At 40.7% G+C, this 26,483-nt stretch overlaps 1 protein-coding gene across 8 annotated transcripts; it reads left to right on the top strand.

Annotated features, from left to right (window-relative positions):
- The first annotated feature begins 3,455 nt into the window (after positions 1–3,455).
- Positions 3,456–25,882, top strand: csrnp3 (cysteine-serine-rich nuclear protein 3). 8 transcript variants are annotated; one of them, XM_069702498.1, is made up of 7 exons: positions 3,456–3,767; positions 4,627–4,662; positions 17,870–18,030; positions 18,162–18,330; positions 20,643–20,902; positions 21,111–21,407; positions 22,715–25,882. In XM_069702498.1, the coding sequence occupies exons 1-7, from the start codon at positions 3,761–3,763 to the stop codon at positions 23,846–23,848; spliced, it is 2,064 nt and encodes a 687-aa protein (XP_069558599.1). In that variant the 5' UTR covers positions 3,456–3,760; the 3' UTR covers positions 23,849–25,882. The 8 variants fall into 8 exon arrangements, with proteins under 8 accessions (XP_069558599.1, XP_069558602.1, XP_069558604.1 ...); XM_069702501.1 differs by having other exon boundaries at positions 4,622–4,662; positions 17,870–17,971; XM_069702503.1 differs by lacking the exon at positions 17,870–18,030.
- Positions 25,883–26,483: the final 601 nt, after the last annotated feature.

Raw genomic sequence — 26,483 nt, 5'->3', positions numbered from 1 at the left:
CAGGAGGGAGTGGACACAGGTCACCACACTCGACAGGTTTCTACTTTCTTTGCAGCCTTTGGGAGCCTCTATCAGCCGCTCTACAAATGCAGAGAATTGGCAGGCCGTGCACAAAAGCTCCCTAAAGAGAGACACACTTAGTGATTCTGGTACAATGAATATTAGACGGGTTTCACACAAACATAAACACCCCAACAAGCACTCACATTATCATCTCCCAGTGACAAAGTCAGCATCGAATAACGCAATATAGATCTTTTTTCCCGGAACCGACACATGCTCGCTAATAACCACGCTAGATTCTGCCCATTGGGATGTGTTGAATGAAGGACACCGGATATCCACTGTTAACCTGAGAGGAATGCATAATTCAGATTAGGCCAGAGCAAAGTGTCGCATGTAGCCTGGCCTTTGTCCGTTCACAGCCATCAGGTTACTCTGCTGCTTTCGACTGACAGCTGATCACTTTCCTTCACAGTAAACCTGGACTTTTAAATACGATTTTTAAACAGTGAATGACACATTTTTCTCTGAAAGTGAACTCAAGCGGAACGTGTAAACAAATTTCTCATTATAAAAGAAATGCAAGGTGCTAGCATAATAGGCTGCATGGGAAGACCAAATTCTCATTAGCAGTAATGAGGATGCCAAAACAGAGGCATGCTGAAATTAAACAGCATTTGGGAGCATAAAACCTTTCAAATACATTTGAATTCTGAAATGAAGGCACTTAAATTCGTACCGGTGGGTTCAGTGTCAGATCTCCCAGCCCAATTTACTGGCTGTGTTTACCTGTTTTCTTTTAATAGTGTGATGCAATAAAGGCTAATATTTCACAGATAATTGTGCAGTTTTGCTGTAACTCTATAATGAATTTTAAGAATGCAGCTCCTCTGAGCTTGGTTTATTATAACAATTATTTTATTTAACATTAGAGGTAACAAAATGCTAGACAATGAAAACAAGGAATGAAATGAGCAATCAGTTGCAGGGCTGAAAGTTTTATCAACTGACAATTATTGTCTCAAGTAATCATTTAATTTCGGTCTTTAAAGTGTCAGAACATAGTGCCTGCAACAACTACCAAAAGCCCAAGCTGACAAATTCAAACGTCTTGTTTTGTCCAAGAAAGTATACGAAGCCCAAAGGCACAGCAGAAATACAGTAAATCCCCCAAAGGTCCCGCGCATGTGAAATACAGTAAATACTTACATCTGAGAATCAAGTCTGTTTTATCCCATTTTTTATTTAAATAAATCCTTTAAATGATCACAACTGTTTGATACTTTTGTCCCAACTGTAAGTCACTATTTAATTGGTCTAAAACAATAAGTTTGAGCTACTGTGACATTTCTTATAGAAAAAAACCCACATGATTTTCCCATGTTTCATAAAGTACAACACATCTACATGGGCTTCACACATTACACCATGAAGATGATCCAAAACCACATGTTTCACATGTACAGTACATGTGTATGTGGTCAGGTGATCATGAGTTTTTGCATGTGAAATTCCAGGTTTTTTTTGTGAAGGAGATGAAACCTCACTGGGTTCTAGCTGAATTTATGTATTGTTGTTTTGTCTATAAAGTTTGCGTACACTTTTTTGTAATTTTCCTTCCATAACATGTTTTTGTGTCTTTTGCCTTTAACTATATTTTTCATGCTCGTTACAAAGAGGTTGTGTTCGCGCTCTGCCTTGTTAACAGTTGCATCTTCTTCTCTTTGAAATAGATCAATTTAAACATCATGTCAAACTCATGATTTCCGAGTGCAGTTACCTTTGTATGGAGCAAACAGTGCATTGTCTCTGTTAACCTTGTGTCTGTGTATTCCCACTTTATCAACAGTTGTAGGACTCTATAAATGGTTTTCAGGATGAGCTCTTTAGCAGCATCCACTGTTCTTTGTGAGAAGCGCAGGTCCTCGGCCTCATCCTGTTAAATCAGGCCGGTGTTAGTCAGACATCTGTGGAAGCATGAGAGTAAATAGGATAATGGGCTGACAGAACAGGTTTAGAGAAGTGAGTGGAAGGGAAAGGTGAAAGAGCAACAGCTCCATGAATGTAAAGTTGCGTCAGTATACCATTTTCATTGAAGACATTCTGACGTGTGACAGCAGGAAAAAGAATGTTTAAAAAAATAAAAAATAATGATGTCTTCGATGCATTGAGCTGCTTTAGTTTCAGGCTCCTGGTATGATGCATGCTGACTCGCTGGCACACTGTCATGGTTTACACAGCACAGCCATGTTACCAGTAATGCCTGTGATTTTCCAACCATGACATGTCAAAATGTCTGCTGTGAAAGGTGTCTGCAGCAACCTGCATACACCTTTTTACAGCAGACATTTTGTGGAGCAATGTGTGTACACTCTCTCTGCATGCTAAATAAAGATGTAAAAAATAAATAAATAATAACTATCATATTGAAACTTTCTAAATACATCATTCCCTTTTCCATAGTGTCCCCTAATTAACACTCAATGTGGGGAAACTCTCTCCTAATCTCAGAAAACTTTAACAACACTTCCCATGAGAACTTTAACAATTGTATGTGCTAAAGTTAACCACATATTCCACTGTATACTGTAAATGAACATCTCTTTAAATTTAAACTGAGCCTGCAGAACATCTGTACTTTGACAATATGGCCACAAGATGGCAGTGTGCTTTACGAATTTGTTTTACTCTCGACCTCAAGAGAATTCATGTTGAGGACTTTATGTTTAATATTTATTTATTTTAAGAAACGGATCTGAAAACGAACAGAGCTTTACCATCTTGTCCAAACTTACCAGAGACCTTTTTATATGAGCCTGGCTTAACTTAAAGAACCCAGCACCGGGGGACGAATTCAATTTAAAGTGTATTGGACTAAGTGTGGTGGTTTGCCAAGGCAGCTGTTTCTTTTTATAAGCCTCTTAACTTCATTAATTTCATTACCGTGTTTTGAAACTAATTATTACAGAAACTGCAGTAAGATAGTACTTTAAGAAGGATGTTATACAGATGTTGCAGCAGCATTAGGCTGCAAAGTTCAGCTTCAGCTACTGTAGTGGAAATAAAACAATGAAAATAAGTGAATACTATAAAATATTGTATATAGAGCATGTAGAATTATGCTACAGATTCTACTTGTTTCTGGAAGTCTGTTTAAGTCTTATTTTAGACAAACCCAGACTTATTTCAGGAAATCTACCTGGAGTGTGTATCTATACGTGAACAATATAATCCCTGCTGAGATGTTTTAAAGTTGAAATGAAACCCAGCTTCTATGAGCACAGTGATCGCACATGATGAAACGGGGCGATGTGAAGCTCCAGTTGGCAGCAGAAGAGCAGAAGAGCAGCAGAAGAGCAGCAGAAGAGCAGAAGAGCAGAAGAGCAGCAGCAGCAGCAGCAGCAGCAGCAGAAGAGCAGAAGAGCAGCAGCAGCAGCAGCAGCAGCGCTCTGCGGCTGATTCCTGGTCCATAAAACCATGATTGGACAGAGGGAGTCACGTTGTCCGCTGAGCTGTCAGTCTAATGCTGCACCATTGTTCCCGGAGCAGCCGGAAGGAGCGGTTGTTGGAGCCCCGCTGCATGCGACAGTAGCGCCGGTTTGTCCAGCTCTGTTCGGAGATCCGGTGCCGGTTTGAAGGGTCTCGCATCGGTGGAGGATTTCCGCAGAGGAACACCGAGGCATGGTGGAGGGAAGAGCTGGGAAGTCCATTCAGAGAGGGCGTCACAGACTGGCTGGATACTGATGATAGGAGCGAAATGAATGGTGAGTATGTCCAGTTCGAGGTGATAGGCCAGCTTTCATGTTAACATATGTACAATAGACAAAAAGACCTGCTCTATATCTTTGTGTATCAGGTGTTTTCTCTGTGGAATCAAATCATTAGACGTGTATACGTTTGCCTGCTGTACGGTGGGACCTGAATGGTCCTTTGTCAAACTATAGTGGGCATCAAACCTCAGCAGCCACTCTGTTCAGGACTTCTGCTACAACTACATGATCATTCAAATTTTAGAATTATATCAACACTTATTGACATTTTTTTGGGTTCAATCTAAGCTATTAATATTTTATCACTGTTACACGTTGTTCAAAAACTATTCTATGTCTGTGCATGATAGATATAGTCCAACTGACCAAGCATGTCAGGGCTCCTGCGCCTTTGTGCATGATTTTTGAGGGCACACATGTATGTCATAGAAGCTGCTATGGTGGAAGGCAGCAGGCTTCTCATGCCTCACTGGGGGAAGAGAGTTCCCCACAGAGCCTTGTGCAGGGGAGGCAGAGGAGGCAGAGAGGCTCCCTCCTCCCATGGGGATACCCCCACCTCCACTTCCCCTCTACACCCCCAGCTATAAAAGGAAAATAGTGGCTCACAAAGACATTTGGATAAAGCTCTGTCAATCATTCAAATGTCAACGTGGAAATGATAAAGTTTCCCCGACAACGCGGTTTGCATCTTGTTATGGCACTTTGTACTACATGGTATAAAACAGCATAAAACATGTTTCTTAAAGACACATTTGGTTATGATCTTTTGATAATATGTGTAGTTGCCATGCAGACAGTTCATTTCACATAAATAAATATTGTGTATGTCTCTTCTTTCTTCCTCACAGAACAGACGTGGGTCGTTGCAGTGTAACATATTCAGCTAAAGGTGAGACCAAATCTTGCTGCTGCTGTTTGAAATATCATATTTCCAGTCCTCACAGCTTATTAACATATTGAATTCATGCCTGCGAGATAGATGCTGTTCAAAGCTCACACAACTGTTGCTAACGCTGCCACAAAGACCCTCTGATAACAAGATATGATGTGATGTTGATGCAGACAACAGTGTTTAGTTGATAAAGACAGCTGCGCTATTCTCACTGGATTATACTGGAGAGATGCCTCTGATATCACAGTGATGAAAAGAGGACATATTCTTTCTGGAATATATTCCATAATATGCTTGATATTTATTCTTTGTCTGTCAATCAACAAATTGAGAAAACACAGACCTCAACATATTTTCAAGCCATTATAGAGATGTATGGAGTATTTACTGTTGCCTTTAAAGCGCTGTAGCTCTAATGCACATATATCTAATAGAGATGTAACCTTATGTGAACTGCACATTATTCTTGCATATATGGAGCATCATTATATATCCATTATATATATTATATCCAACACTGACGTCTTTATCTGCTAGTTTTTGGTGTCAGAAAACAGAAAGTCCAACAGCGTGCAAGCAAGATTCAACCATGCACACACACAACCATTTCCATGTTTGTGGCTGACATCTGAAAGGTGTGTGTGTGTGTGTGTGTGTGTGTGTGTGTGTGTGTGTGTGTGTGTGTGTGTGTGTGTGTGTGTGTGTGTGTGTGTGTGTGTGTGTGTGTGTGTGTGTGTGTGTGTGTGTGTGTGTGTGTGTGTGTGTGTGTGTGTGTGTGTGTGTGTGTGTGTGTGTTTTTGGGGAGTAGGGCCTCTCTTCTTGTGACTGTATTTTTCCTCCTCAATCCATCTGTTTCCTCCATCTATCAGCACCCAGTCCTCAGAGGAGCAGGATTTAATTAGTACATGTGGCGCAGAGTTAAAGGACATTGAAACATTAAGTAGATGTAGTTACTTGTGAAAAGCTGCATCATTAAACTGGCTTATTTGAATAAGTGCATCCGCCATGCTGGTGTTGCGTACTGTAGCACAGATGGCTCAAGCTTGATAACAGTAAACGCGGCACATTAAAGATATGCAGGAAAGGTGTTCTGGCTTCGCAGGACTATAAGGAGAGTTCCTCTGCAGGAGGTTATCGAACACAAAGGTTCACATGCACGGATAAATCTAGCTTGTTTTCCTTTTATGTCGAAACAACCTGAATTCATGGCTTTAAGTTTAACCTGGAGGTTCAGAGAGATTTACTGAGTAGAGGGTTAAAGGTCAGATTTTGTTTATATGGGTTTGTCAAACAAAAAGAAGTAGTAATGGTTCTTGTGCTGCCAGTCCACTGTGTTACACATCATTTAAAATCTTACTCCGGGGTTGGTCGACCATCATTTAAAACAGTATCCCAAAATACCAGAGAAAGAACTTAATATAATCTAAAGAATATTTTTCCCTTTTTTGTGAAAGCCATCGCTCCTTCCCTCTCCAACAAACTTCAAATGTAAAATATTAAATCCCAGGAATTGTATTGTAAAAAGAAAGTAATTACTCAAATACATACACCTCTGAATGTGGCCTGAACACATCAGAGCTCAATGCTTCCTGAGTGTGTTTCCATCTGTACTTTTGCTGTCTACTTATGCACATATATACATATACATATACATATATATGTATATATGTGTATATATGTGTATATATGATCGGTTACATATGTCCGGATAGAAGCAGCCAAATGGAAACAGCCTCTTTTGCCCTCGTGACCGTGCAGAAAGAGGAGAGACAGAGTCCATATTCCAGAATTTGGACTTTCCTGAAATGGTAAATTCGATTTTGTGTCGTGTTAGATGAAACACAGCAATATTTCTTATTATTCAGGATAAGACAGACAAGTCTTAGATCAGGCATCATTTTCTCTTTAATACGGACTGTTTTTGTCGTGTGATAAAGGCTCTTTACCTTCCACATCACAGTCAGTGTGTTCTTCATTAGGTCTCTCTGTACATTTTAATTGACGCCCCTCTTCACAAACACTGAACTGAAATCATAGAATCCGTGAAGCATACGTTGGGATTGTGTGAACTAATATCAACCTTTTAGATTACATAGCAGCTTTGTGTGTCGCAGCAGGGTTCATGGTTCCAATTTAGAAGCTTTTTATGTGACTCTTTTTGTGTCTTTGGCTCCTTCCTGTCTGAGCTCGCCGGGCTTTCACGCTTCAGGATTGTGCTCTCTTTCGAGATGTTGCCATGACACCTATTTGGAGTCTTTTGTCTGTTGCCATCTAATGAAATATGAAGGAAAAAGAGACATATTTTTCTGACTTAATGACTTTTATTTGTGAGTGCATTGTAAACCACCTAAATGCTGAGAGCCCATGTGACTACACCCATTTAGACAAAATTAAGTGATCCTGTAATTGTTTGTTTAATTTTTATACATTTCATTTTTAATTTTACATAATTGCATGTTATTATGTGACTATGTGTTCGGTGGTGCCATTTTGACTGTGCATCTTTTGTTAAAGACAATTTGTTTGTGGGAGTATTCTTTGTTCAAATCAATGAAGCACGTATATGAAGTGTATGAATAAGGTCCGAGTTAAACTCTGAATTAGTGGCTTTTTTTAAAGGCTAGAAAACCTTTCTTCTCTGTCATCTTCTTCGTATGTGTGGCAAACATCATAATCTGCCACAAAGTGTGTTTCAGTAGAAAAACATAAACAGTTTTGCATGTAATATCTGTCATATCTTCCTGTAATATCTAAAGCCTCGTGCTCTGGTGAAAGTCCTTTTGATCAAAAGTGTGCAGATGTTTGACTTCAGTACAATTTAACCGTATGTTTGAATTTTTAATCTGTCATCTAATAAATTAATAGAGATGAATTTAAAAAAAAAACAGCAATTAAATTTAACACCATTCCTGTTTTTAAGGATCCCAGCATGATCTTTTAATGACAGAATTCCAAATTACAAGTAAAAACTTAAAGATAAAAACATTTTTAATTTGAACTGGCATTTAATGTTTTGTAGTGTGGCAGAAACACACTTGCTCATCAAGAATGGAATTAGCATGATATTGCTTATTTCACACACACAAATTTCAATTAATCAATGTGTACATCAATTTTACACTTCTAATTAACTATCTCACAATCAAGTCTTTTATCTGAATCATAGAAACATTAAGACATCTTCATGGAATTTCAAATCTCAATCAACAACACCTTCACTAACACTCCTTAAATTAGGTGTTTATCCGATAACACGCAGGTTTTCATCAGAAACTATTTTGTGTGTGTTTTTTATATCAATCTAATTCATCATATACTATAATTGCATACAGAGATGGCCTACTTCACAATATCTCTCAGATAACAGTGGGAATGTTTTGCATATCAAAAATTATTCACGATCTCAACATGATACTGGCTATATATAAATGATAAGGCTTGTCTGCAGAATATGAACTCCACATCCCACAGCTTTCCCGGCCTGTGTGAGAGATAAAAGCAGCCGTCTCTGTGAAATGCTTTGGCAGCTCTGTTTCTGCCAGCAAAACTGGCTTTTGCGAACTTTCAGGTGACATGGGGAAATATAGTCATAAATAAAATATAGAGCCGTGAATAATTTAAGTGAGCATAGTGATTGACATGAGGGTGAGAGCACCTGATTATGCCTCCACAGTGTGAGACGTGAATTACAGCAAATCAAAACATCAGTCTGAATGTGAAGCTTCTTCGTGCGTACTGTCGACTGTTTTGATCACCGCTTGTAACAACAAAGACGAGCCGAGATGTAAGATGAAATGTCCTCGCCAAGATTAGACTTCAGTTTAAGCATGTAGCTACGTTTCATGAAAAAACAATGCTCATGCCGTTTGGGGTGAAAGAGTTAAAGAAAACACACAATGTTGTCAAGAGTCAAATAAGTTGACATCAGGAATTCACCACGATGCAGTAAAACCTCGTCTCTTTAGGATTTGATAAAACGGTACAATGAAATTGGTGCATGTGTGTGTGTAGTATTGGAGCAGTGGTCATCCTTTTCTCGATCTCGACCCACGTGGTTAATCAGGAGCCATGCTTCCTCTATTGTTCTGTGAGGAGGAACAGATCAATGATTCCCAGCACTGGGCTGTACTGTAGTGCAGAAGAGAGGCTGCAGCAGGCATCACCAGGCTGCAGCTCCTCCGTGTGCTGAGTGCTGAACAGTGGGCTTCACTCCCACCCCCCACCCCTCACCCCCCCTCTCCCTCTCCCTCCCCTTTCATGTGTGTGGAGCAGATCTGTCTGCAGCCTCAGGCAAGTGCAAGTTAACAAATGTACAGAGCGCATGTGAAGTCTCATTTGCATAAATCTGTAGATGGAGCAACATTTCCTTAAATGGATTCCTTTGTGTTTAATTGGAGAATGTTTTGTTTTTTTCTTGTGCACATTCTTGTGTGAAGCTGACTGAGAATGGATATGACTATATTTAACAATTAACAATATTTATTTGCACGTTTTGTCCATCTGACCTTTATTACACTACAGTGGATACAAATTCTCAGGTGTTTTCTCACCACTACTTCACCTGTGTTACAACGGGCCAACTACAAAATTAGGTATCATACTTTATCATAACTGCAGTGTTTGCACATAGATTAAAATAAAAATGTAATGACCAGATGACCTAAGATCATTTTCTGCTGCTGCCTTCTTTCTTTTTCAAACAAAAGTAATTCCCCTTTGATTTAAATCACCCATTGATTTGTGTTTGGTGTGTGGCCTTTGTGACTAGATGTTCTCCATAGACAGAATGCAAATGCCTGTTTATCAAATTATCCCTGAACATGATGGTAGCACGTACAGATTAAGGCCGGCAGCCCCTGACTTCTTCCAACATGCGTGCTTCTGTGGCATTATCAAGTTTAATTTGAGAATCTGTCTCACCTCGTCTACAAAACAGTGTCATCGAATATGTGAAGTGGGTTTGTGTTCTCTCGGTGGCAGGGATCCTTCACTGACATCATCTGTAGCTGTATAATCATCCAGGCCACAGCCTCTCCTCAGGGGAGTCCAGCTGAGACCTCATCTCTCTCTCTCTCTCTCTCTCTCTGCTTCTATCTATTTATTTCTCCCTCTCTCTACCACGCTTTCTCTGTCTCTGACAAGGTTACCTTTGGGGCTGAGTGTGACACGAGTGATGGATGAGTTCGAACACAATCTCAAACTGGCTTGAACGGCCGAGGATCTTTTGTGGTTTCAGGGTTTGTCTTAGCTGAGTGGACCCATCAGTAGGTTCTACTGGAAAACATTCTCAGTGACTCAGACAGCCTACTTCAATGACAAAATGTTCTTTTATAAAAAAAAAAAAAAAAAAAAAAAAGGAATTAATAAATTAAAAAAAAAAAAAAAGATCTGCCAAGCCATCTGGGCTGTATAAATGTGTACTTCATCATAGTCTGTGATGCGACCAGCCATATTGAATTACATGGGCATTTGGCAGATGCAGACTGAATAAGGAAGCGAATATTCCTCCAGTCTGTATCAATCTGTACCCGCCCAGCCCCACCTCCATCCTCCATCTCCTCATATATGCACATTGTGGCAGTTCCTCCTAGGAGAGTCTGGTGGTACTCCTTGAGGAACTGTGCTTTCTAAAAATGCTAATGATTAGTCTACACATACTGTGCATACAATTAACTATTTATGCATCTCACTAGCCTGAGACTACCGCTTTCCAGGCTGATTTCAATCCAATCTTCACTGGCCTCTTTGGTCTCCACCAACTTCTTAAAAATATTCAGCTTTGCAAATGCTTGATATTATTCACTGGCTGTCTGCTATTTCCTCTATTAGAGTATTTCAGTACTCTGTTTCATGCCATTGTTGTGTGCTGGGAGTCAGCAGAAAGTCTACTTGCTCAGTCAAAGAAAATCTTTCTGTAGGCCCCCAAAATCACAAAAGCTCACTACCGAGTTGTTTTTCATTATGTGTACTTTGTCTGAGCTTTTTCACTGGAGATGCCTGTCTGCCCAAAACAATGAAGGAGCTTAAAGGTGCAGAGGACATCTTAAAACAACATTCAAAATATTACTTGATGCAGGTTTAACTGTGACTATGACAATCTTTTCTTAACCCTGTCCAAATCAGTTGTGGTAGTCATAGACACACGTTTCTGTCAAAATATATCTTACTAATACAAACTTACCAGCCGAGTATTTGTTCTCATGTAACCGTGGGTTTTTCTGCAGTATGAGTGAAGTAGTGGTAATGTAACATGGATCAGCTGCGGCTTTTCTCCACTAAGGCGTGTTTGTGCAGTGTGGTTCCATTTACAGGTGCTGATGTGACACTTTTTTGAGGTTGATCTTGAGCCAGCTGCTGCTAGAGTGAGAGTCTATACAGTCTACTGGAGCTGATGTTTGGTGATAGTAGTTGATAGTTAAATTCCAGACGGTAATTATTCCAACATTTGTGGACCTCCTGCCCAGCTGATGTCCATGATTTTAGGAGGCGCCGCCCCTTTTTTGTTTGCAAGGCGCTGAGGTGTTTGCTGTGTGAGCGGTCCAGGCGTCTGCACCACAGCAGAGGAGTTTGGCAAAGGCCCACTTGCATAGCTGATGTTGATGATGATGTTTCTCTGTGTCAGTATTTGGAAGAGAGACAAACTGCAAACTACCAATGGTATGGTCCTGAGAAACCTCTATTGTGATCCAGAGCACAATGGGTGCAATGCAGATCTTTCTCTGAATCACTACAGATGGTATTCTGGTCTGTACGCTGCAGCTTCATAACAAAACTGCAGTGTCCAGCTGATACATGACGGATGGAGACCCCTGGTCTTAGTCTTGAACCTAATAAGTTGAAGAACCTGCCGTCTGGTCTGTATGATATTTGAACATACTGTGAGATAGCAGTGTTGGATGTTGAGATGGATAACGACTGTGATGATGAAGATAAACACGGTGGGTGCCATGATTCATCCGTGGTTCACTCCAGTTTCTTCCATTAAGGGTTGTGATTCACGCCCACTGCTGCTGAAGAGTTGCTGATATGTTGTCATAAAGCCAGACAGTTCAAAACCGAATGTTTCAGTGACATCACTGAAGACTTTGAACGCTGCATTTTAACTCAACACATGAACATGGGTGGTCCTGTGCCACTTATGTTGTGTAAAGCCATTCTGCCAACTCTTCTATTTGCACAATTTAAACAATAAGACTCTGTTTGGACTTGACCATTTACTTTTCATTGGTTACAGTAGTAATTTTTTCCATTTGACCTCAATTACAGTATGACTACATGAATGAAATTAGACTATTTGTAAAAGCCCCTATTTGTATATTTTTGCCTGCTGTCTTCAATTTCCTTCATTGAGATAAGAAAGCATCTTGAAGTCAGAGCAAATATAGGTCACCATCACTGGCACAATAGTGTAACAAATGCCATCTCTCCAGCTTATGTTTTGCATTTTTATGTAATAGGGCAGCAGATATATGTGAGTCTCATGGCTGAATCATTAATGGGATTCAGAGCAGATAAAGTTTCGAATAACACATTTCATTAAAGGTTGTGGAGAAAGTGATCAAAGCAACAATTGGTTTGTACACAACTGATGGATATGATCACAGTACGCTCTCCATACAGTTACAGTCGTTGATAGTTGTAATTGAATGATCACATTTATTTATATTAATAACACAATTTTGACATTTGAAAGGAAAAGGGCAGCCTAGGACAGTTCGGGCAGGTTGGGGCAGGTCTTGATAGTTTTACTCACTGTATGGATGTTTTTAAATAATTGATAGCAAAATTGTAACAGAATTATTCAATGATTTTTGTAAAGCTTATATTTAGAAGCTTACTCACGACTTGGTATTATTTTGTCACAAATATTAAACACACAAGAGTAGAAGCAGTATTACATCGTTTAGTATGGCAGAGAGAGTTTAGCCTTGACACTTAATTTAGAAACATTTCCATGAATATAAAAAGCTTAGAAGTTATTATTTGAATTCATATTAAATGTAACATGTTAATAGAAAACAGTTTAAAAGACAGAAAACTAGATATATGTTTATGTCCACCCACTTTTATTATACAAATATGAATGCAGATGTTGTTAAAGTTGAGATAAAGATATAGTTATTTTTGCTCACCCTTGCCAGGTAGCCGAGAACAACACGCCGCTGATCCAGCAGGCGTAAGTCACTGTTACTCATGTTCCCACATATTAGTATGACTAAGTCACTGGCATTTATTTTTGCAGTCTTTTAGTGGAGACACACACATTAACTATGACCTGAATAAACATCATTTTAAAAGTGGAAATATAATGATGAGGACATCAGAATTTTCATTAGTCCGATCAGCTCAGAGGAACATGTACCAAAGTGGGTGAACAGTAATCCAGACCAATTCAGTAAATACAAAATAGATGGTCTTCCTGTTCAGTCTGTCTCTTGACTGCTGCAGTTGTGTTAAAACACTTGCTTGTTCTTTGGTCCTTCTGATTCAGCCATAATGGTCGACTGCAATCTTTGAGTGCTCAGCAGAGGCTGTGAGTACAGTCAGTGCTCCTCCTCTATAGCTTCCTGTGTGGAGACCACATATTTAAAAAGAGCTATGTCAATGGTCATAGTCATTCTATAAGGAATAAAAGCCATTAACTACGATACTATTATGAAGAAAAATAGCTTAAATTGCTTTATAGTAGTGAAACATCATTAAAAACCCAATTAAAAGTAAGTATATTAAGAACAATAAGGAAACATCTTGCTTATTACAGTAAATACTTTGCAGTGACTCCACACACTGATGCATTTTTAATGTAAAATTTTCTCTGAAGGAACTTGACTGAACTCATTTCTTCTTTGGATCATGTCTTACTGGCTTGATGATGTTAAGGATGGAGGTGGTGTGACAGAGATGGTTCAGTGTGGACACTGGTGAGGATGCAGAGCGCTGCTGGGGCAAATTATATTTGTTTTTCTTAAAGTTGTATTGAAGACAAATCTTTTCACATAAAGTTGTCAATAAATGGCTTTAACTGCATTGTATAAAATATCTTTTTAACTCACTAACTGATTTATTGTCCACTTTAAAGCTATAAAAATGCTTTTTTTTTTTTTTTTTTTGTCCTGTAGTGCGTCTGTCCTTTTGTTCAGGATTTTGTAATATTTTTGCAGAATATATATTGTATGGCGTGTTTGTGTTTAGAAATTGCTGTTTATTTATATTGACTGCTGCAATGGCTGCCAGCAAAAAGCTATCCTGTGAAAGGAAGTGCGGCAGGTCCTTTTATGTTGACATATGATCCAAATGAGTGCAAGAATGACATCATGGCTCTTTGACTCCCACCAACTCCAACTCATCAGCAGAACTTCCTGGCATAGGAAGCGTTCGGAGCCCATTTACTTCAGTGCTGACAAATCTTGTTTCCTCTGGATGAGGACGTTTATGTTCATATTTGCTTGTCAACCTCCTCCAGTTTTACAATATTTTTACAGCAAGTTTTCTGTGCAATGCATCGTTGTCAGTTTTTCCAACACAAACATAATGTTCTGTTGTTTAATTTGATTTAGGCTGGATTGTTTAGGCTTTTATTTTGTGGTATTATTCTCGATTTCTTCCCCTTTCTCTGTTGTGTTTTTCTTGGCATCAGACATTTCCCCTTTCCCTTGTCTTTGCCCCACTCTCTCTCTCTCTCTCTCTCTCTCTCTCTCTCTCTCTCTCTCCTCCTCCTCCTCCTCCTCCTCCTCCTCCCTCTGAATCCCCTCCGCTCTACATTTCTACATTTCTGTTATACCCCATCGCCCCAGTTTCCAACTGCCCTGCATCTCCCACATACCTCCCCTTATCAATTTCCTTACCATTTAGTCTTTCTTCTTTTTTCTCACCCCCCCCCTCCTGCCCCCGCCCCTCACCCCCCCATAACTGTCCTTCCTCACTCCCCTCCCTTCCCCCCTTCACTCCCCTGCTCATGTTGGTAAAAATATCTGCAGACAGCAGGAGCAGAGGCACGCCTGACTCTCTCAGACATCCCACCCATGTGATCTCAGGCTGCCTCTGCTCTGCTCCACTCTGCTCCAGTCGGCTGCTGCCTTTCAGCCGGCTGCAGCTAATGAGCCTTTGTGTGGCCGAAGAGAGAGAGAGAGGAGAGAGAGAGCAACACTCTGACAGAGAGGGAGTTAAAGTGAGAAAGACTGTCGTCTTGCAACAATAAAGCATATGTTGTTGCCGACAGTGCAGTCAGAGCTGGAAAATTACTAGTCTCTCTCTCTCTCTCTCTCTCTCTCTCTCTCTCTCTCTCTCTCCTGCACCTTCTCTCTTTTTTTGTATCATGGAGCTCAGGGGTCGCTGCAAGTCAGTGGACTGAAACAAAATGGGAATTTCTTCATTCATCATGTTTCACCTTTTTTTGAATGGCCACATTTGTGATTGTGCGGCTGCACTGCTGTGAGAGGAGGTGAGAGGAGGTGAGAGGAGGTGAAAGGAGGTGAAAGGAGTCACAGTCTGCCAGTGGATACAGGTCAGTTGTTTCTGAGGGCCAGCACACACACAGGAGTGTAATGTGGTCATTGTAGGACTGATGTGTCATGACTTGCTCCAGATGCCATAGGCTTGTTGACATCACTTGGGATGAGGGCTTTGAGCCTCATGCTGTCAAATAGGTTTACTGTGATTGTGGGAACCTTGTGAATGATGAGGGGGAAAAATAATTGTACTCATAATGCAAGTGTTCTTCAGTGCTGCGAGCACAGTTGATATAGGATAAGAGTTGCTTTCCACAGTTGATGTGTGTGCACACAGGGAGGGGCTTTCCAAGCTGGCTTTTGCTGCATTATTTTCTCTGGGATTTTCTCTCTTGTACCACTGCGTGTGCTGCCCAGTCATGATTAGTGGTAAGGCAACAGTGAAGACAAAGAAAGAGCTGTTGGAGAGGAGCAGAGATCTCTGTTTTTATTTAGCCACGATGAAAGAGCTTCACCCCAGATTACCTCTGTAGCCACAGTAGCTCTGTGGTTTGTGATGTCATGCCTGTCAAGATCTTCCCTTCACATGCTGTCACAGAAGAATGCAGATGAACTTGTAATGCTTTAATGCGAGGGAGGAAGGAACTAAATGTATAAAGAGAAAATTTGCTTTAATATCAACTTAATTTGTTGTGACATCAGTGCTTTATTGTGGAGAGTCCTCATGTACTGTATGTAACACTGAGACATACGGCCATATGGGAACGCACTAGTTGTGAGACTACATTAGAATCTCCATGGAAACCACTTTTGCTATCAAAGCCTAGTGCAGCATCAGCTAAGGGCTAAGCATACAAATGGATTTCCAACAATGGTATCTAATTAGGACCCTCACTAGGAAATGGACTAAAATTGTACAGGTAATTTCTGGTGGAAATTTCCATTCCTGTTTGGCAGAAGTGGAATAAATCTATTTCTTCACTGTTTTGATGTGAAACCAGCAGCTTCTGCTGACTACAATTTTAAATTTCACAAGACGGAGATTATGTAATGTATTCCCTCCTTAGTTAATGTTAGTCTTGTCATCCTCATTCAGAGGAAAGAGCAGATTGATCTTCAGTTTCTTGTCAGCCAGCTCAGTTATTTGCTAAAAGAAAGTTCCCTGTAGCTCAGCCCCTTATTTCTCTTCCAAACTAATACAAATTCGCTTTGAAGAGAAATAATATTTTCAGTGAGGAGGTTACCCTGACTGACTCCTCTCTCCTTCAATTTCTCCCAAATGGAGGATGCCTCACATTCCTTAGTTGTAGGTAGAGTTGTTGTCTCTGGAGGTTCTCCAAATGCTGGCGGCGGTGCCATGTCACTGCTCTGAACAAGCACAGCCTCCTGGGAACAATGACCCTCTTGCTGGCAGCACTACAGTCCTCTCTGGTTTGCACCTCTTTCTAAGGCAGCATGTCTCTCAGGCAGCATTTGCATCTGTAATGACTTGATAGCGGAGCCCAGATGAAACACTGAGGCTGTCTGTGAATGGAACTCCCCCACAAGCTGCTCTGGCAGATAGACAGAGTGGGACTGGGTGAGGATGCACGCTGTCTTTACAGATTCCAGGTTCCAAGACAGAAAGCAGTGAGGGGAAAAGCTGCCAGTCATTGCAGTCCTTGCTGTGCTATACTGCAGCACTGTTTGTGATACTTGGTCTTATTTTGAAATGTGACATGACGTTCCAGCAACCGCTGTTAAAATACAGAAAACAAGGCTCCACAATTTGATATGTTAAAGGAGTATATTTTCTACAATCTCTGACATTATGAACACGGATTAACACTAAACAAGTCCTGCAACATTATAGTCCATTACACACTGAAGAACGATGGCAGGATCTCTTTCAAAGGGGGAAAAAAAGCAGTGATCAAATCAATGTACTGTTTGATACTTACAGTGCAGCCAGTTTTTGGGTAATGGTAATTAGTTTTAGTGGATTTGACTGATGAGCTTGTTCTGGTTTATTTGTCTAATTGCATCATCAGTCAGGGGGAGTTAATGGACCCTCTCAATTGACATTGAAGTGGTCTGTAACACTTGTGTTACAACAGCCTCTGTATGAAGTGCTAACCACAAACATTTAGCTGGACCTGTACGCAGCTACAAGACTTATTTTACTACTGCTGAGCTGTTACTGAAAGATTGGTAGCAGCAATCATATCCGTCGGGGGACTTTTGCTATCATTTTCTTTTACAATTCTTTACGATTCATGATTGTTGACTGCATTTGTAGAAGATTAGACATCCAATTATGGCCTTTTGCACTATAGATTTCTACTCTGTTCTGCGGTGACTGTAGCAGCATTGACCTGATGCCTGTTCTTTAGTTTTTCTGTGTAGGAACCATCTGATTTAACAAGCTCATTACAGACATACAGGATGACACTCATGAGGCCGTCAACAGCAGCTTCACCAATACCTCTTCTGATGCAATAAAGCCTCATGTGAATAATGTTATCTTACTTGTTGAGCTGCACGGAAATGCAAATCACTCTCACTGTGTGTTTGAACCTGTATAAAAACACATTTCCACATCTCAAAATTACGCAGAATTCTTTGCACTCGTTTTGGAGAAAGCTGAAAATGGCTTCTTTTTGAGCCAGTGGATATTTTTAATCATGTTTATGATTTATAGGTGCAGCAGCAATTAAATGCAATCACCTAATCTTGTGCATAATACATCTCTATTGTAAATAATTTTACCCTGACAGGTAGCAGTGCAAGACAAGTTGGTCCAGTCTGTCTTTTCCTCCATCCTCTCAATCAAAGACAGTGGCAGCTTTCTCCTTCCTTCTCCGCTCCTTTGTGGAAAGGTGATCAATCGCCCAGGGAACGCCTGGGAGTGGGAATAGCAGCAGGAGAGATTCTGTGTGTGAGTGAAAGTGGTGGTGGCTGGGGTGGGAGGGGTGGGAGGGGGGTGCTAATTGACTGTGTTGAGGATTATGAAGGCCCTAAACTGGATATTAAATAATGTGTGGCCCCTCTGCTGTCTTTCGGTTTTAGGTGCAGATGCAGCGGGCCATGAGCGGAATACTGAAGAGGAAATTTGAGGAGGTGGAAGCCTCCTCCTCCCCGTGCTCTTCCGTGCGGGAGTCTGATGATGAGGTCTCCTGCAGCGAGAGTGGGGATAGCAGCGACAGTGTCAACCCCTCTGCCTCGGGCCCTTTCACCCGTGAGTGCCTGTGTCTTTTAAAATCATGCATTGTGCTCTGTGTGGCGAATGTGTGCTACTGACAGTAAGATTAATGTCATCATTTCATCTCGAGGAAAACAAAGCTGCAGCACCGAAAGGGATTTTTTTAATCAAGATGGAAATAACACTCTGAGCCAGGCTGAGTTTGTAGCTCAATCATTGCAGGATGTAAGGTCAAAGAAAACAAATCTGCATGTCTGTTGATAAGAGAGTATAATATGAATTTACAGTCGTTGGCTGTGCATTAGAGAGGAGAGGAGGCTAAGTGATGCTAAGAGTCTAGAGCTGTAATAAAGCATGCACAGCATACAGCAGCCAGATGAACGAGCTAATACGGTCTCAAGCTGTGTGTACTGCTGGCACTGTGCATGTAGATATACAACTCTCTAGGAACAGTGGAGCAGCTCAACACAAACGTATTGTCCGAGCTAATTATCTGCTCACAGAAATCCTATTTTTGATTAAATAGTCCTGTTTTGGGGGCAAACTAAAAATGTAGGAGTGATGCATGATGGGTAAAGACTAGAGCTGCTGCTAAAAATTAGGGAATCATTGTTTGGGCTATCAAACATGGTGGTGAAAAACAACATTTCCTAAAACAAATTTCTTGCTTTGGTGTATCAACGGTACAAAAGTGGAAAATATTCAGTTTAGATTCATTTGAAACAAAAAAGCAGCAAATCTTTACATTAAAAAAACTGAAACCATCAAATGCAATTTGTTTGAAAAATTACTGCCAATATGATTAATCCATCAAAGAACAAAAGTTTCAGACTATTTTTCTGTTGATCTGTTAATTCAGATGCAGTTTAGTTTAAAACATCCTGCTTGTGAGTGTCAGTGTTAAAGAGATGAGTGTAACAGATTAGACTGGTAGATTATTAATCCTTTGGGTAATTTTGAATGCTTTCAGATGCCTGCAGCGAAATCTCAATGATGTGATTCTTAAAGAGCAATAGAAATGAGTCACGTTTGTGTGTTTGTGTGTCTGCACAGTTTGAAATCTTGGTATTTTATTTTTTTGAAATGTAAAATATTTTAGCCAGGTAAATAAAACAATAATTTTTTTGGTTTAAATTAAAGGTTGTGTCTATACCAAATTTGTGTTTTGATGATGCAGTATTTTTTTGCTTGTGTGAATGACACGCAGACTGATGAGAGGCCCCCGTCCCTTTAGAGAGGGGGTTCAGAGACATAAGGTTGGTGCTGTTCCACTGGAGCCTGTGCTTGGCCTCCGTGTCAGCTGCAGCCGCTGGTAGCTGGGGGCTGGAGAAGGTCAGCTAACAGCAACGAGGGAGCTGTGCACTGTGGAGACTGCACTCCTGTGAAGTGACATGTGCACGTAGTGATTGACTGACTCCGCAGACAGATGAAACAATTAAGTCCTGAGCGGGGTACTTTACATTCCTTCTTGTGGTGTTGGGGAGAGGAGGAAAACATCTGTGATGGGTTTGTTTTTAGAGCGTCTGAGAAACAATGAGGTCTTTGAAGGATAAAAGAACGTTTGTGTGAAAAATTCCCTTTAGATACATGCATACATTGGACCAAAGATCTGTTCATTTTTTTTTAACATCTGAAACAAGTTTTTCATTTATTTTTATAAATATATGGAAACTCAGCTGTGCTCGGTAGCCTCAGTCTGACAGCTCTACATCTGTAATGAAATGCATTGTCCCTCTTGCATGGGGTGGAGAGCTGTTGGAACCAGATGGTTTCTATTTGTCCTGTCTGTCTGATGGGGGGGGGGGGGGGGGGTGAATGCTGGGAACACTGCTTCTGTGAACCGGCACTCTTCATCTCTGGGCCAGGCAGGGGATTATTTATGCTCCAGCGTTGCCCTCCTATTTGCACCTCCCCCTTGTAAGAGCTCTCCTTAAAAAGACTTGCATGCCAAGCGCAGGAGCACAGAGATGTCATGAAAACCTAACCTGCACTAAGGTCAAGATCTGTAGAAGCGTGTTAGGAAGCTGGCAAGAGAGAATTGCTCATAATTCAGGTGTTAAAGGACAATACTCTCTAAAAACGGTGTCCCCCATTCACTATAAAATGACACTTATCTTAACAGGATTTACATGGATATAAAGGTGTTCTACTCCAACATAAAAGAACATTTAAATGATTGTAAAATAAAATCAGCAGTGCTTAAGTTCTGTTAACACCATAATTTGCAGTGTGGAGGTTTAATTCTTTCCACATGGGTTTTATTTAATTGTCAAAAACATTTTACAGCAGACAATGACAAGGGCATGCAGGTGTACCACCTTTTTTAACATTCCCTTTTTCCTTTGCAGCTGACTCAATATTGAAGAGGGAGAAGCGCCTGCGGACGAGGAGGGTGCATTTTGATAATGTGACCGTGTACTACTTTGGCCGGCGGCAGGGATTCACCAGCGTGCCCAGCCAGGGAGGCAGCACGCTGGGCATGTCCAACAGGCACAGCTGGGTCAGGCAGTACTCCCTGGGCGAATTTGCCTTGGAGCAGGAGAGGATCCACAGAGACATGCTCAGAGACCACTTGAAGGAGGAGAAACTCAACTCAATCAAACTCAAGGTAAAAGCTTTGTAGGCTGTTTCTAAACAAAGTTATACTCGTAAATCATTTTGTACAATGGATTTTAGAAGCTTTATTTAACAGATATCAAATATGTAAAGAATTTGCTCTGAAAGATTCATTGTTTAAAACATCACTTTGTCTGCGGGTTCAGCTCTTTGTTCGCTCATTATTATAGTGCTTGGATGTGTTTCCTTCCTGTTTTCAGCTGACTAAGAATGGCACAGTGGAGTCTGAGGAGGCCAACACGCTCACAGCGGAGGACATCTCCGATGATGACATCGATCTGGACAACACGGAGGTAGACGAGTACTTCTTCTTGCAGCCTCTCACCACTAAAAAGCGCCGAGCCCTGCTGCGCTCCTCTGGGGTAAAGAAGATTGACGTGGAGGAGAAACATGAACTTCGGACCATTCGCATGTCCAGAGAGGACTGTGGCTGTGATTGCAGAGTTTTCTGCGACCCAGAGACCTGTGCCTGCAGCATTGCAGGGATCAAGTGCCAGGTAATTCTCATGACACACACATCCTCGTGTTCTCACTTTTTACTTGTGGACAAATAAACATATCGTGCATTTAAAGAGAAGGCACAAGGATTCAGGATTTTATGGAAGCACTTAAAACTCAGTTTCCCAAAAAGTTGGGACGCTGTATAAAATGTAACTTAAAACAAATGCAGATGTTTTACTAATCATATAAATCCATATTTAATTAAAAACAGGCCGAAGACAACATATGATGCGCTATGCCATATGTTTTAAATGGGTGACAGGTCTGGACTGCAGGAGGCCAGTTTAGCACTCAGACTCTTCTACTACGGAGCCATGCTGTTGTAATATGAGAAGAATGCGGTCTGGCCTTGTTTTGCTGAAATAAACAAGGCCTTCCTCGAAAAATGTTGCTTGTGTGGCAGCATATGTTGCTCCAAAACCTGAACATGTCGTTCAGCACTAATGGTTCCTTCCCAGATGCGCAAGCTACCCATGCCATGTGCACTAATGCACCCCTGTACCATCACAGATGCTGGCTTTGGATCTGTGCGCTGATAAGAAGCTGGATGGTCCCTCTCCTCTTTAGCCCCGAGGACGCGGCACCCATGATTTCCAAAAAGGATTTCAAATTATGATTTGGACAGTTTTCTACTTCGCCTCAGTCCATCTCAAAGGGCCCAGAAGAGCTGGCAGTGGTTCTGGCTCATGTTTACTTCTGGTTTCTTCTTCGCGTGTTCGGGTTTCAATCTGCATTTGTGGACGCAGCGATGAACTGTGTTCGTAGACAATGGTTTTCGGAAGTGTTCCTGAGCCCATGCAGTGATTTCCACGACAGATTTGTGTCTGTTTTTAATGAGGGTCTGAAGATCCAACATTGGTTTTCAGCCTTGTCCCTCGCATAAAGAGATTTCTCTTGATTCTGTGAATTATTTAATGATATTATCACCTGTAGATGATGAAATCTCCAAACTCTTTGCAATTTTACGTTGAGGAACATTAAATTGTTGCACTATTTGCCCACGCAGTCTTACAAAGCGTGGTGAACCCCTCCCCATCTTCACTGCTGAGCATATATTGAGTATATATTTTTCATAAAACAATCAATTTTCTCAGTTTCAACATTTGATAAGTTGTCTTTCTTCTATTTTCAATTAGATATGGGTTTCCATGTTTTTCAAATCATTACATTCTGGTTTTATTTACATTTTATGCAGCATCCCAACTTGTTGGGAAATGGGGTTGTAAATATTATTTGAAACCCGGCAATGATCAGACTCCGTGTGTAAAATGAGCTGAGATCAGTGATGTTCTGTTTTCCTCAGGTGGACCGCATGTCATTTCCATGTGGCTGCACAAAAGAGGGTTGCAGCAATTCAACCGGAAGAGTGGAGTTTAATCCTATCCGTGTTCGAACCCATTTCTTGCACACAATAATGAAGCTGGAGCTCGAGAAGAGTCGCGAGCAGCAGCAACCGTCCCCAACCAACGGTTACCGTGGTGAAAATAACGACCTGGGAAACGGAATCCCTTTCGCTCAGTCACCGCACAGGTTGGAGTACTCTCTGGCAGATGCTGTCCCACAGACGGCCAGCATGCACCTGCAAGCTGCCGACGAGATGGAGGAGGAGACGCTAGATGATGACGAGGAGGAAGAGGATGAAGAAGACGAGGAGGAGGACGAAAATGAAGAGGATGAGGAGGATAGCAGTAGTGTTTGCAGCGGACTGTCCGACTCCAGCACACAGAGCTTAGCCAACAGCGACTCTGAGGACGAGGAGGGGGATGAGGAGGATGAAGACCAGTCGGAGAATTTTGAGGATGACGTGACGACTCCCTCAGTTTCTCACACTGAAGTGGTCCCCTTGTCCTCGGTGCTGTGTTACAGTGACGCCTCTGTGGCACATGATAACCACAGAAATGGAAACACTTACTTAATGAACTCTTCTTCAGCTGAGTACTATCAGCTGGGGAGCTCCACGACCGTCTCTAATGGCCAAACCAGCCAACCCACTGAACCCTACGGGGAAGCCTTAGCATTCCAAGATCCAGTCAGCGCGACCAATGGCAGCGTAGCCCAGGGACCATTCAACGCGACTGCTGAGCAGTACACAGACTACTCGAATCAGGCTGAGGAACAGTACACAGCCAACCACCATTTTACCCTGACCAGTGGTGCCCCTGCCATCCCTTCGACCGGCTATACGCCCGATCAAAAGAAGAAGGTGTTGTCAAAAGCGGCATTTGCGGATCAGCCGGAGAACCAGAACCAGACACAGTTTCAAAACTACCTGAACAATAACAAACAGGGTTCTTACAGCAGTCCTGGCTCATGTGTGACAGCTGAACAGCCTCCACAAGAGTCGAGTCTTCATGGACATTCTGAGCTGACCTTACTAGCAAACAATACTAAGAACCTCCCTTTACCAGACCATTGCCCCGAGGTCACAGCCATTTAGTGGGCCTCCCCTTTTTAAGTGTTCTTTCATTATCACGTCTTTACTTGAGCCTGACTAAATGGTATTTCAAGGGAACGTGATCATGGCCTTTTTGCATTATCTGACCTTAAGTTTCGAAGCAATTTACAGCACCATAACACACTTTCATCTGTAACTATGAAGCCATAGGTTCATCATGGAAATGGTTTGGAGGAACTGCTCACTACAATGTGCGCTTAACTGCATAATGGAACAGATCAAAAAACATCAAAACATAGTTAATGTCATGCTGTGCAATGTATCCTGTAATTTCAGATGTAAAGTTCTAGTTTTAAGCAGATATTGTACTGTAGATGGAATTTTTCTATGTCTACTGTATGTGTCGTGCAAAAAAAAGTTTATTGTCAGTTTATTTATTGTTTCTGAATTATGTGTATAGTTATATATTGTAAATGTTTTGATAACAACAAGCATGCTGTTTTGGGAATATCAGTGACATTTGGGGGGGGGGATTGCCATTGTTTTATATATATATAAAAAAAGTGTTGTATACATTATGTACATTTCTCTTCTTCTTTTTGTCACAATTATATGCTTTTCTAGGGTTTTGAAAAGCATGAAAAGCCTGAATTCTTATTTGTATGTTTTGGACTACGGTATCAATAGACGTGTCAAAATCAATTCACAGCCTTTTGCACTTACGTGTGGAGGTCCAGTGGCATGCAGTTGGTTTTAAATGATGAATACTTGTGTTTCTCTCCCCTATTCACTCTTAATAACATAATTAGCATGTGTCACCACAAAATGAAGATTTATTCCTTGAAGCATTTTATTGATACAGGGACATTGATAAAGTAATACTTTGACATATCTCCAAAAAGTATGAGAAGCTGTATGATTTATTATAGACAACAGACCACTATGTTTATCATTAAATTAGCTTAAATATCTTAATTTTAACAGTAAAAACAAAAAATCATCAGTACTGGTTGAAGGATTTCTCATTTTAAAATTCAGTGTAAACTACATTCCACTATCTAACAATTAACATGTTTATTTATGTGGATACCATAAAGATTGAAGTTCTATTGAAACGTTAAGTGCAATAGAGTGATGGTTTTAAACAGAATTTATCTTCAAGAGAACATCTTCAATAAAGTGGACTAAGATAGTCACGGTACTTAATATTTATATTCAAAGCACTGTTGGTTTCATTAAAAAAAATATGCCACAGTAAACAAATATTCAAGGTTGACAATCAAATCCTATTTTCAAAAGCTAGAGTCCTGTGAGCCATGAAAAATGACTGAATAGTGAGATATGAAAAAAAATGTAAATAACATTTTAACCCACATTTACAGAATCACTTAAACAAAAGTAAATTGAGGTGACTCAACAAATGGGGGACTGCAATAATTTAGTGAAGACAGTATTGCTGAAGTTCTTTACCTTGAGCTCTCTGCTCCTGCATTGAAAACAGATATTTGCAGCTCTTTCAAGCCTGCAAATATCTGCAGCGTCTTCCTAATCAGAAGGTTCAGTAGTTGAGTTTTGGTGGTTTGCTGTGGCTGTCCAGTAGCTGGGACCTCTCGTGCCACTTCAGTGATACAAAGGAACTGTTCAGACGGCTTACAGGCAATCAGTGGCATTAACAAAGCCTATATTTCAGATTAATTGTGCCAAAGTATCCAGTGTGAGAAGGCTCGAGACAGTGACACTGCATCCAGTTAGGAATCCTGTGTTTGGTTTTACTTTCCAGTATTTATTATGAATGATATATTGAAATGTGTATTTATTGTGGTTTACTAAAAGTCTGTATTGAGTAAATTGCTTCACTATCTTAAAATTGTCTTTTGTTTCATGCTGGTTGTGAGTCGTAAAGCTTCATGTGCCTGATTTATTTAATTCTATTTCATATTCTGTGAAAAGCATACGTTTTGCACAAAATGGTACAAAGTTTTTTCAATGTGTTTGGTTTGGAAATGTAGATAGAGCCAACTTCCCTTTCAGTCGTTTCATTTTAACCTGATTTTGAAATAAATTTTATTAAAAGTTTCTTTTGTGATCTAAATCAATTCTGATATATTCTCGTATTATGAACACATCGGTGTCACAACATCGAGCTTGTCCCTGAAACACCCATTTGGGAGTTAGTCAACATCGGAGAGTTTCGTTAGTTCAAAGCGCCCTCTGCAGACCAGAGGGGGGGAATGCCATGAAGAGGCTCTCAGTACTACCCAACTGACTTTATTGAGCTAAAATACATCTTTACACCAAGGCACTCTGACAACACAAAACAGTTTCCATTTTACAAAAACAAACACATTGGATCTGCTCCACCAGTCACAAAGTCATTCACAATAATCCACAACCATCTCAATACTAGTGCCTGCACCAGAAACGTATTTATGGACTCCTGCTCAGATGTCGAGGGTGAGTTTCATACATTTGATCATACATTTGATTTCCTTGGGTGAAACCATTTTAAATTAAAAGTTCTCTTTTAAAAATACCAAAGCATCAACTTTTAAATAAAACAGGACAACATTGCCGCAATTAAAAAATGTTAAGAGTTGCAAGTAATTTAGGTATAATACTTCACTCCATTTCTCTCAACTTAATATACAAACCAAAAATGGTATTCAATCAGTCTTCC

Source organism: Brachyistius frenatus, unplaced genomic scaffold (genome assembly GCF_029030835.1).
Source record: "Brachyistius frenatus isolate BFR_SWC_R1_liver_20210118 unplaced genomic scaffold, ASM2903083v1 Contig_42, whole genome shotgun sequence".
Lineage (NCBI taxonomy): Eukaryota > Metazoa > Chordata > Actinopteri > Embiotocidae > Brachyistius > Brachyistius frenatus.
The sequence above is the reverse complement of the archived record's forward strand: the minus strand, read 5'-3'. Positions and strand labels throughout refer to the sequence as shown.